Source organism: Mya arenaria, chromosome 8 (assembly GCF_026914265.1).
Source record: "Mya arenaria isolate MELC-2E11 chromosome 8, ASM2691426v1".
Classification (NCBI taxonomy): Eukaryota; Metazoa; Mollusca; class Bivalvia; order Myida; family Myidae; genus Mya; species Mya arenaria.
Window position 1 is genome coordinate 51,679,904 of NC_069129.1, and position 13,013 is coordinate 51,692,916.

Here is a 13,013-nt window from a genome sequence, read left to right on the forward strand (position 1 = left end):
ACCTAACGACTCGTCAATACGCTTATAACAAACGGTGTACGATATGAACTTACACAAAAATGTTACGGCCAGCAAAAATAGAAGGATAATAATAATAACAATGATAAAAATAGTATTAATAATAATAATTATAATAATAATTATAATAATAGTAATAGACATCTTTTTTTCCTTGTCATTGGGAAAATATTGACACTTAAAGTCTTGATTATTTCAGTTCATCATTTTTTTCGAAAGCTAGTAAATGTGACTTTCAGAACAAAGTTTAGTGTAAACTATACTTGACTGATCGAAATGTGTATACATGAATGTTACAGAAACGAAGTAGTCTTACATTTTTATCAGTTAATGACCCAGATATCATAAGTGGGTAAAGTTTATAAATGGATTGCGATTATCGAGGGTCGCAGTATAAAAACTAAGAATAGATAACACATGTAGCAAGTAATTCATCTCCATAGGTTAACAATGGCGGACGGAGCAGCGTTGGCTAATATTGATCCTGACCGAATGGAGAAGGTAATTCTTATTATATTCAATAACACATGCATAGCTATTTTTAGTTGAGACCACAGTTCATTTGATTTAACACATGATTTTATTATCTATCGAAGTCTTTAGTTTAAACTTTATATTTAGTTTATAACGACTGTGAAGAAAGGTTAATGTACTTACACTAAGTCAATCTCGTTTGCTCGATGGTGCGATATTGAGAACCCGGATGAAAGACCACTTGTCCGACTTGGTGACCTGTGACCGACAAAACTCACATGGGCTCTGGAATCGAACCAGACGCCTTGGTGAGAAGCAAATGTGCTAACCACTCTGTCAACTGGACAACCTGATACCCTTTTAAAGTATTTGCTAAAGACCGAGTCGAATGCGCTTTATCTTTACCAGGCGTTTCAACGCGTCAAGTCCGAGTTTAAGCATCCAGGTGCTCGATTAGTCCGGATCACAGAGGAATTTTACGAGGGTGCCTTGGATATTGCTCGGAAGAACTTCATGTTAGAGGAGCCAGTTAACAAGGCGGTTGGCATGCAGTGGACGGATGAGCTTCGTGAGTTGTGGCTGTCCTCTTTACGGTTGCATCTCTCGATTGCAGCTGTAACTGAGGTGGACGGTGATATAATGGCTTTCAGGTGAGCAGGGCAGCTGTCTTATTAAAACGAATCCTAAAGGATAACTCGCTATGTTCTGAATTGGGGAGAATCTGTATCATTTTCAAGAAGCTGACAGACAGTGAAGGGGCAGTCATTGTACATGCATGTGCGAGTGGTAGTTCTTTGACAAATGATTTTGGTTTTACTTTGTTAAATGCAAACATTGTTAATGTTCTGACTAATTAAATTGCTTCACGAGAAACTTGTATTAATCAGACATTTCTGTTGTTTTCCAGGACCACGAGAATAACTAAGAAGACAGATTTCGTCGACCCAGAAACTTTCCAGAACCAGGGTTTAAAGCGACTGTTCCTAATCTTTAACCACTGCGACCAAAAGGCAGACTTTTTCAATCGCTTTGGCGTCACAGAGGCGTTTCATTTCTACGGTCTAGGGTGCGCAGACAAGTACCAACAACAAGGTCTGGCGTCAAAACTCTTCAAGGCCGCCATTGATATGGTCCGCTACCTCGACATTCCAGATGTTTATATAACAGGGGAGGCTACCTCAAATTACTCTAAGAAAATTTACGAAAATGCAGGTTTTGTGGCACTTTTTGAACAGCCCTTTGAGACGTTTAAGGTGGATGGAGAAGTGGTGGTGCCTAACACGGGAATTCACAAGTCAATGAAAAAGTATGGGCTCAAAGCCACGTAGATACCACTTGTCGGCATAGTGACCACAATAAACTAGATTGAATTAGGCAATAAAATAAAATATACACAATGATTTAGCTTCGTAATTACGTTTGTCCGGCTTGGTGACCACACTATACATGTACTGAGGCAAAATAAATTAGGCAATAAAATAAAAATGTACATTTATTTAGCTTGTTTATTAATTTTATCAAATTTTATTTTAGATACAAATAAGTTTAAATAGCATGCATATGACTCAGGTACTGGATTGCATGCAATTTAACAATATATCGACAGAGAAGCCAAGATCCTTTATTATGCATAACACTGGTTTCAACATGGTTCTTACACTTCTATGTACATTACCCTTCTCAAACAGTGTTTTAACGCGAACTAAATGCACAGTGTTTTAAAGCATATAAGTGTATTTTCTCGACTATAAGCGCATGTTTCAGGACACAAAGTGCATAAAACGATTTTTTATGCAGTAGTATATGATTATTTATGCACTTGAAGTGTATTTTGCAGGGCTAAGAGTTAACTAAAACGACTTAAAAAATACATTCATTATACACTGGAAACACATTTTTCATCATAAAATCCAGTAAAATTAACTGTTAGGGCTTTTCAATTTAAACATATAACCCCCGGGGGGAAGGCACTTTTAAACTATAACCCTCCCACAGAAGCAAATTTACCCTTTCAAATTTCAAATCAGCTAAAAAAGACACTCACCCATATGCTATTTAAATAATTGGGTTACTAGTATATGTTTTACTGGAATAGCCCTTAACAATACAATGTCAATTCGCTGTGTTTAATGGCGGATTCAATACACATTTAATACACTTTTTCGAAAAGGTTACACCGCTTCTAACTTATTTGATATTCCATATAACAATGTATGTTTAAATTTACCACAATCATATGTTCCAACTTTATATATATTTTTGCTTTTTGGTTGACTAGCTATTGCAACATTGCATCTAGCACATAACTAACTTCCGTAACAATTTGTTCTTTAAAACACTTATTTAAATAACAAAGTACATGACATCATAATTATGATTATTAAATGCCCATTTAAAAAAAATATAATATTAAAACACAATGATTTATGATGATGTGTCACAAAACAGGAATTAAGCCTAAAATGGATTTTATTGTCGATTTTAGGCAAAAATATATGTACTTTTACAAATTTTCTTTAGTGTAAAAAACAAACTTTTCGAAATTGAGGTCTCTGACAAGCAAAACACCCTGTGAGGTGATAATTACTACAAGACACCACATGTTTGTAAGAAATAATGTCTTAACTAGCATAGTGGACCGGTAAAAGGCCATCCTCTTTATACTGTTGGTACATTATAAAAAAAGAAAATAGTGAAAGTTAATATCACAGGTTTGTGAGCATATACAATATACATAGTGTCTCTCTCCCTGTAATTGAGCAGTCGCCAGTAATAAATCAAAACAATTGTTGGCCAATACAACTGTAATTTTTGTGGGATAATTGACAGTTCATTGTTGTTAATCAGAGAAGTGCACCAAACTTTTAGCGAGCATAATGGCATTTTGAAATGATGTCTTAGAATTTATGTCCAAGCCCTAGAAATGCTGTTGTTAGATTTGTACTAAAAAGCGGGCTAAATTTTAAAACAATGAAATACATCATTTGTATTCACTGATAAATCTCTATAAAAATGAAATGAATTTTTTTTCACATGAACCATGATCAAATAAAAAGCTGAAAAACTTTGCTATATTATTTGGACAATATGCAAAAACCGCGCTGGCAGTGATCAATTAGGATCAACACTTGATATGTTATGAGTATTCTTGGAAATAGTCACACAACAAATACATGAAATTATCATATTGTTGAGAAAGAGTAGACATAGTTATAGGGTTGCCTGCAACCACGAAAAGTAGAAAATATAATGATATATATACTATATAATATTACTTTTAAAAATGAACAGATTTACATACTAATATTATATATAAATATACTTCAACAGCACACAGTCACATTATAAAAAGGTTTACCATTAATATACAAGAGCACCAACTGTCACACAATGAGCCCCTCTTTAATATAGGACATCAAGTTTGGAGGTTAGTGGTTGTATGTAAAGCCAAATTTCAAGAGCAGACAAGGTAGAGATAGTGTTTGGCAATTCAAGGGTCATAACTCTTGAGAGACTGATACTCGAACCTGAGCAAGATATTCTGCCAATTTATGTTCTGACACAATTCAGTGATGATTGGAAAAAGGCTCCTAAAGTCATTAATCAAACAAGACCAATTCAACGTAATTTCTATAATTAAAAGGATATAACTCTCAAGTGACCACAGTAATATGGTTTATCAAATTTGTTCAAGATATAATGCCCGTCCTGACCGAATTTGGTGGTGATTTGACAAAGGTTTCTTAAGTTAACGAGTGGACAAGACCAATTTTAGGTAATTTCAATAATTAAAGGGCGATTATTCTTGAGTTACTTTAGCGATATGGCTGGTTATCAAAATTGTCCAAGATAGTATGCCAATACTCATAAGTGAAGATTGGACAAAGGGTTCAAAAGTTATTGAAAGTAAAAAATACTGGAAAAAGCCAGCACCAAGACACCCGCTAAACCACACGCCTGACCATACGCAACAGGTAAAACTATTATACGTCTTTCTTTTTTTTAAATGGGTGTATAATTTTTAAAGCAATAGTACTGGGTGTATCATAAAACATGTTACAACTTCAGCAATAGCTATATCTGGTATTTTCAAGATAGAACTACGTAACAACAGCTGTTATAAGACAGCACGTTTGACTATATGCTGCTTCGTCCGTGCCATATTTTACCAAATAAAATACATAATTGATGAAAAATGTGAATGTCAAAAACAAGGTCTATTAGTTGTTTCGAAAATCATATGGCGATAACTTCTTTCATTTTTGAGATATGATTAAAAGCCTCAATGTTCTGGAAAACTTAAACCAATCTTTATAAGTCAATCAGGGGCCATATTTTGTACTAATTATGTAAAATCATATAAAGATGTCTAACTTAATCGATTGATGGCCCTTAACACTTGGGTGAAGAATCAAGCCAATAAATAAAATGGATTTCGGATAAAGCCATAATTCAAAGCCGAAACACTTTAACCCATCATTCTCAATTAGGAATCATAATTTGTATTAAGGGTCATATTAAGTTACCTAACTTTATTCTTTGGTGGCCCTTAACACTTGTGTGAGTAACCAAGTTGACTGAATAAATGCTTTATAAGATATTGTCACAAGTCCCAATGTCCCAAACTACTAAGTCAATCAGGTGGACATATTTGTATTTAGACCCATATAAATTTGTCTAACTTAATTGTATGATGGCCTTGATCAACTGATTTTGCAATATGAGTAAAAAATCCCCCTGTATAAATAATATCATTAAGCACACAATAGACCTGGCTTATGTCTTAAGTTGTATCATTTTTTTTGAAACAACCTGTAGGCTGAAAAAATCATATTGTACAGTTAATTTCACAAGGTACCAAACAACATTAAAGTATAGAAGGCTTTGGTACCTTGTGATGTTAACCACACAATGTCATTCAAGATGAACACAGAACAAAATGAGTGGAGAGGCACAATAAACTTACTTTCAGAGGTTGCATTTAACTGACTCTTTAGTCATTTCAATTAACATTCTCACCCACTCAACCGTAAAACATCTATAAAAATTTGTTCCATTAAAATAGAAACAATCATTTACTCTTCCATTCATCCCTCATCAGCACAAAATAGTTTAATAAGATAATTTGGTTAAAAAACAATTATCTCTTTGGATGCATAATTGGTCTAAATTTCTATATTTGGCAATCTTAAAACTATGATATAAGGCAGTGAGGTCCTTTCCAAGTTTCAACACTAATACTGTCCAAACAAACTACATGTACAACCAATCCTATCCTCAGTATTCATTAGCTGTTTGAATCCTGGATCACATGACTAGCGGCCGCACTTGGGCGTGGAGTGGGTCGTGTGGGGCGAACCATGGCTCTCGTTGACTCTGCCCCTTGGGTAGGGCGTTCTTCTACAATCTCCATTGTAACTGAGTCTGTCCCTATGATGCTGATGTCCTGTTCTTCAGCCTTAAGATAGAAAATTTGAATACAATGATAACACTTATATTATTAAAGGTGGGACCATCAGTTGTTGTTGTTGAATTCATAAGGGTCTACTCATGACACAATCATAAAATAACATCTTTCAGATATATAAAACACCACTCAGGGCCATATGGCATTATGAGGACTGGCGGGACCTTCGGGGACTGACTGGCTGGTTCTTATGCCATATGGTCGGAAGTCGTTGTTATATTCCTCATGTTATACCAAACATTTTATATTACCATTCTATATTTTGAAAGCACTTTGGATGTGCTTTACTGAACAAAGCAATTAATGTTTACTTGCAACAATTGTTCGCCAATGTGAAAACCGCAATTCCTACTCACCATTTTTATGACATCAGCAGTACCATATTATTTTTTGGCGAGGTCCGCACCGGCCAAACATATGATATCGAAAGCTGACGTCACGTCATAAAACTGGATTTTCTTATTTAAATACACTGATATACGGACTGATCAGCTTTATATGTACATATAAGGGACACATTTATGTAATGAATATACTTTAGTTTTAACTGTAACAACTACATCTGCCATCACATGAATACGAGCCTCCAATACTGACCGTGGCAGGTCTGGGTGGTGGTTTCTTTGGCGGGTGTAGACTGGTTATTCTTTTCTTGTTTCCCTGCTCATCTTTCACCTCCAGACCAGCTGGGATCCATTCCTCACCTTTAATGGCTGCCTGCAGTAAACCAGTTTATAAATACTAATTATGGTATGTGCATGCAGTAAACCTGTCTATATCAGTTTACACAAGCTGAATCAAGGTACTATGTGCATGCAGAAAACAAGTCTATATTTGTTTACACTAACTGAATTAAGGTAATATGTGCATGCAGTAAACCAGTCTACATCAGTTTACACTAATTGAATTAAGGTATGTACATGCAGTTAACCAGTCTACATAGATTTACACTAACTGAATTAAGGTATGTGCATGCAGTAAACCAGTCAATATCAGTTTACACTAACTGAATTAAGGAACCGATGTATAAAAAGCCTGTCATGTCATTTTACGCTTGGTAAAGTGCTGGTGACACCAACGGGTATTGCTCATTCAATACTTACACGTAAAACAAAAGACTGGAAAAAGTTCACCCATATTGGGCTTGACCTCTTAGTTGAGAGGACTCTTTTTACCATTGTCAACATGGATGGGATCAAACCCATGACCTCTTAGGTGTGATACAGACACCTATACCACTCTATCACTATTAACTTTATTGGGGTTGGAACAAAGTGAGAAGCAGACACAACTACCACTAGATCACTCTCATCCTGGCCTGATGGGGCTCAACCTGACAAAAGGAAGACACTTCTACCTCTGGACTACTTTAATCCTAGTGGAGAAGGAGTCAGAGAGATGCTGTCATCTTAACATCTAGACCACTCTCACCATTGTGGGGCTCAAATCCATGAACACTTAGGTGAGAGGCAGATATCTGTACTGACAAGCACTTGACCACTCTCCGCCTGGTTGGGCTCAAACCCACAACCACTGAGGTGAGGGGCAGACACCTATACCGCTTGACTACTCATACCCTTGTTGGGTTCAAATCAATGACCCCTTAGGTGACAGGCAGATATCTATACCAACAAACACTTAACCATCCTTGTAGGGCTCGAACCCACAACCATTATAGTTAGCGGAAGGAACCTTTACCACTTGACTACACTTACCTTTGTGAGGCTTGATTCTGTGACATCTGAGAGGACAAGTGAATACCACTAAATCACTCTCAGCCCAGTTGAGCTTGCGCTGGTGAGAAGTTAAAGCTGCACTCTCACAGATATACCATTTTTACAACTTTTTTTTATTTTTTGTCATGGAAAGAGCAATTTTTTGCGTAAATAACTGCAAACCAATGATAAAAGATTGCGGACAAAATACCAGATTGCAGATTTTTTTTATTTCCGTTCGAAAAATAATATTTTATGGCTAACGGTTTAAGAAAACTGCATAAAACATCATTTTCTGAACCTATACTGTATATATTAAAATCTGCAATCCAATTTTTTGTCAGCAGTCTTGTATAACTGGTTGCCATTAAATTTCGCAAAAATTGGCTCATTTCACGACAAAAAATAAAAAAGTTGTCAAAATGTTCAATCTGTGAGAGTGCAGCTTTAATACATATACCTCAACACCAATCTCAAACTGGTTAGGCTCGAACTCATGACCTCTTAGGTGAGAGGCTGACACCTACACCATTCTCACCTTGGTGGTGCTTGAAACCCATGACGTCTAAGCTGAGTACCTTAAGGCTACTCTCACCTTATCTGTATTGGTAGGCACAAAAAAGATGCTACCTTAAAGAGTTGGAAAGCCTAAAATTTATGTTTTTTACCAATCTTATCTTTGTCGATTGTTGTACAAAACGCCATACAGTATTTTAGGCTAGAGGGCCAAATAAGAATTGATGCAATGACTATAATTAAAGCTTTCTTTTAAAAATACATATTTTCTACATAGGTATATAGAAAGGTATATAGAATAGGTTATAGAAAGGATCCGTTAATATTGTTTTCTTGTAAATACCTACAGCAAAATATATGAAGCCAGTTAGAAGCATGCATATTCCTCCTAATAATGTTGAAAGGGTAAAACAGCAGGGAACACACAATCTGAAAACATATAACACATATATAATAAATTATAATAAACTTCACAAAATTTGTTCCTAATGCCAGCAGCCTTAAAACAGTATAATTTTCAACATCTAGTTTAGCAGGCATCATGAAAATAATGACCGGTCATTAATTTTGTTTCAAAGCTTGCTGAAGTCTTATTGTGTTAACCAATTGAGAAGATTTTACAAGACATACATGTCTGTTGTATTTCTTAATAAGTTACAGGTAGGTGCAAGTGTAGAATTTAAATAGAACTATTGACTCTTTGACAACATTTTGGGATTTTTTCTTATTTACTTGATAATTAAATTAATAAACTAGAATGCTGTAGATTGAACGCCTAAGCTCTTCTGCTGCTTTTTCTCAGTTGAATATGGGTAATAATTATTACGGTAAGAGTTATTGGACTTGCTATGGGTACTGGCTATGGCAACATATGTGCCAAGTTTTGAGTGTCTTTAGAGTTATGGCCAAGGTAAATGTTTAGCACTACAACAATCTCATTTTACTTCATACAAGCTGAGATATAAGTTAATGATCTTGTACAATATTGGATTATTTTCATTGTATTTTATTTATGTTATAATTATCATAGCTGTATGGTAACCATGGCATTAGGCACAGCTGTTTGTTACCTGTGCAATAAAAAGCATGCGAATAAATTAAGATGATATTTCAGTATTTTTGATTAAATTATAAATAACTCATGCTTTGCCAATCATTTAAGTAAATAACACATGCATAGTAACAGAACAAAAAATAACAATACTTACATTAAATAAAATACAAATCTAACAAAGTAGTTCTTCCCTGCAACTCCAAATTTGTTCACTATCACAGTGAATGGTCTTTGATATCTACAAAAGAAGCACTAAAAATTCAAGAAAAATGATATAAAGCATTTAAAATGCTTCAATCCCTTTTTACACTGGTTAATGTTGATATAAAGTTTTCTTTTGCTATCACAGATGCATACATGCCATATTTCTGAGAGATTCCCAGGGGATTTTGGTCTGAATTCCAGGGGATTTTGATATTACACCAGGGGATTTTAACACAGCGAAATGAGGTGCAATATCTACATTTATGATATAAGAATAAATACAGAAACACACTCTTAATTACAATAAAGTTTGGACTTAACCATCAAGGTTCTTCACGGATTTTTCTTTTAAATTCCAGGGGATATGGATCCCCCGGCGGTGGCCCAGGAGATGGGTCGGAACTCTGTGAGATATGACATATATGCAGATGGATTAAGTTCAAAAAATTTAATAATGACAGACAGGTAGTCTTCTTTGTAACCAAATGACTGTCCAAACATGTAGTTTGTATAATTATAAAATGTATGTTAATCAATTAAGTTACTTGATCCTTGAAAAATGGTTGCATATTTATATAATAAAAAACCTTCGATAAAGCACAAAGAATTTCATACTACCTTCTTTCCGTTGTATTTCCCTTTTTCCGTTTACTTCGTGGCCACTCCAAAATTGCTATCACAAGACTTATAAATCTTACAAACCATTAAGAAAATGTAACAACAAAACAAATTGTGTGAAAATGCACAACAGTTACAAAACATGGCGTGAGGGCCAAACAAGACAAATGTGGACTCTGTACATGAAACATTCTAATTAGATTATATTTATGAATATCACAGAAATCCTGTTCCCTATAAGTGCAAAAAAAATCATTTAGATAGATTTCTTTTGTCCACCCGTTTGTGCATCTGGCCCTATTTCTTTCTCTTGTATGGACATAGTTTAAAATAACTTGCCAGTTAAAAAAGTCAATTTTTAAACATTTTTTTAAACTATGAATATAAATATAATCATACAATTTTATATTTTGCTCAAAATTAAAGCGTTTCATAGCAGGAATCTTTCCAATTAAATACATGTTCAGTGGTGCAGGCCATTTTGGCCATTTTCGACACTTAACATACAAGTTCTCTAAATTCATACGATCTTATTTTAAATGTCATATGTATATCAATATGATTATGCCTTTACTAAACCCCCTTTATATGAACTGATAAAACACCTTGTCATCAAACAAGATTTTTCTATTAATAGGCAAATGCATTCAACAATTTGAGAATCGAGCTTTCTTTCGGAATTTAATTATTGCTAGAAGAAATGGCTTCATTAAATTATAACATTATAGTGCTTTTAAGAATTTCCTTAATTCTTATCAACTCCAAGTAGCTTTACGCAAGCCACTAAATAGTGTTTTTACATACAAGTGATAACGTCCCGGACGTCCGGGATTGTCCCGGAAATCGTATCTCTGTCACGGAGGGTGCATGTTTGTCCCGGAAAGTCATAAAAAAAAAAATTAAAAAAATCTCGGAATCGGAATCGATTATCTTAATTTTACCAATGTAAGTCAGCTATTTTGCCTGTCCGGGACACTGGTCGTAAAACACAGGACATGTTGACACTAATCCGTTAATTGGTACGTGTGTCGTCGAGGTCATCGTCAATCACCCGATAAATGATCTATCGGCCTATTGTTGTGCTTAACGAGTGGGGGAGGGTTCTTGTATACAAATTCATTGTTTTCATATGGATTTGTTTGGACTTATGAATGATAGCTTTTAATTGATGAATTGATATTTTTCACACATTTTACCAACAAACGAGCATGAAGGCAAGTTCAAAGAAAGTGACAAAATGAGTAAAAAAACAAAATTAAAACACGGAAAACATCCCATATTCCTTTCAAATTTCAAAGTCGATACGTCGTTATACTTTAAACAACTTACGCGTCCATAAGGAATTTTAGTGTTTTGACCTTTTTTCCGAACTATTGTGTGTATTTTTACGCCGAAATAAAACTGACGATATGGGGTTTACAGGTGGTTATATAGAGTGCTTTAATCACGTGACCATGGTAAGTCACGTGATCGCTTTATACAGCCGATTGTTGACACATCCCTCTATCAAAATTATATGCATCTCCAAACGGAAAAAAGCTCATCGACTGGAAAATCTTCTTTATCGTCTGGAAAATATTGTGTGTCATAAATTGCAAACGTTTTAAATGTGATGAAAAAATAAATATTCTGTAACGCATGTTTTCAAAAGCGCGGGAAAACAGGTGCCCGTATAGTTGTTTATTTCCTGTTTTGATGAAACCGAAAGTAGACTGCATATCCTCCTGATTAGCACTTCATTTAAAGCCTGGGAAAATATCTGGTGGTTTTATTTTTTCAAGAAAATGCAGAAAAAAAACAACCATGTCAAGTAAAAAATACGTCTTGGCAGTCAAAATAGGTACATTTTCCCGACATTAAAAACGACTAAAATAGCCCCAGATATGCTATAGAATGCACCACAGACGTTCCCCATTTAAAAAAAAAACCGGGGGGGGGCCCCCTAGTGTGCGTTGACATTACGACGAGTGTCCCGGAATTGACCCAAGAAATTATCACATGTATGGTTTTTATGTTATATCACTAATATCATTAACATACAAAATAATAATTATTAAAAATTAAAGTATATAAAGGATACACTCCATATATACCAAACTGCCAGTACTTAAACATGCCAGCTATGCCTACAACACCTCCCAAAAAAAGAACTGAAAAACACATCAAGGTAGAAACATGTACAAACATGAGAAGATATATCTATATTTAGTTATATAAAATAGCATTGCAAATCCCTCATTTTTTAAATGATATAATCTCAACTAACTTCAAACGCAAAACAGTGTTAAACAGTGGTCTGATTCATTACTAATATTGTTTTTTTTATTATTTGTCCGAATGAAATATATTCGGACAAACTGCCAATATTAAGGATCTACAAGAAAACACAGCATATGCCATGTCATCGCACTTGTACTGATATTTACCACAGCTGGTCGTTATAGCTTGTTCATTAGCCCACATAGCCCATTCTATTTGACTCATCTTTGCTTCAAAGACTAGTATTTTCCAAAGTTATTTTCTTCTTCCAAAATTTGTTTCCTGGTTAGTTTTGATTAACTCATGTTTTGATACGGTTGAAATTTAGTCCTGTTAAACCGGTTTGGATAATTTGATATGGCCAAGATTTGATCAGCAGGATTGGCGTACAGTGGGAAGCATAGGCGGATCCGGCGCGCCCCCCACCCCCCCCCCCCCCCTAAAATTTTCCAAGTATATGTATCAATTATTAATATCGTTCCATCATTGTAGATAGCTTTTAAGGTTATGATTTGCTCCACACAAAAAATAGATCTCGATTTACCGTGGTTGTATCGAACATCTATTTGGCCACATTGGACTCTTACGAAACATAATTGGTCCGAGACGTTGTGGAACGCTCTTATCGATTAAATTATGACGTATTCAGTAGAATGTGTTAGCGTTTGGCTATCCTCCGTTTTTACGG

At 35.0% G+C, this 13,013-nt stretch overlaps 2 protein-coding genes across 2 annotated transcripts; one reads left to right on the forward strand and one right to left on the reverse strand.

The window, feature by feature from the left end:
* Positions 1–414: 414 nt before the first annotated feature.
* On the forward strand, positions 415–1,987 carry LOC128243875 (uncharacterized). The gene is made up of 3 exons (XM_052961856.1): positions 415–519; positions 901–1,142; positions 1,400–1,987. The coding sequence occupies exons 1-3, from the start codon at positions 469–471 to the stop codon at positions 1,818–1,820; spliced, it is 714 nt and encodes a 237-aa protein (XP_052817816.1). The 5' UTR covers positions 415–468; the 3' UTR covers positions 1,821–1,987.
* On the reverse strand, positions 1,984–12,622 carry LOC128243876 (cytochrome b-245 light chain-like). The gene is made up of 7 exons (XM_052961857.1): positions 12,493–12,622; positions 12,147–12,216; positions 10,067–10,141; positions 9,399–9,482; positions 8,538–8,619; positions 6,557–6,676; positions 1,984–5,950 (listed from the first exon to the last, which is right to left on the reverse strand). The coding sequence occupies exons 1-7, from the start codon at positions 12,548–12,550 to the stop codon at positions 5,780–5,782; spliced, it is 660 nt and encodes a 219-aa protein (XP_052817817.1). The 5' UTR covers positions 12,551–12,622; the 3' UTR covers positions 1,984–5,779.
* Between the last annotated feature and the right edge of the window lie 391 nt (positions 12,623–13,013).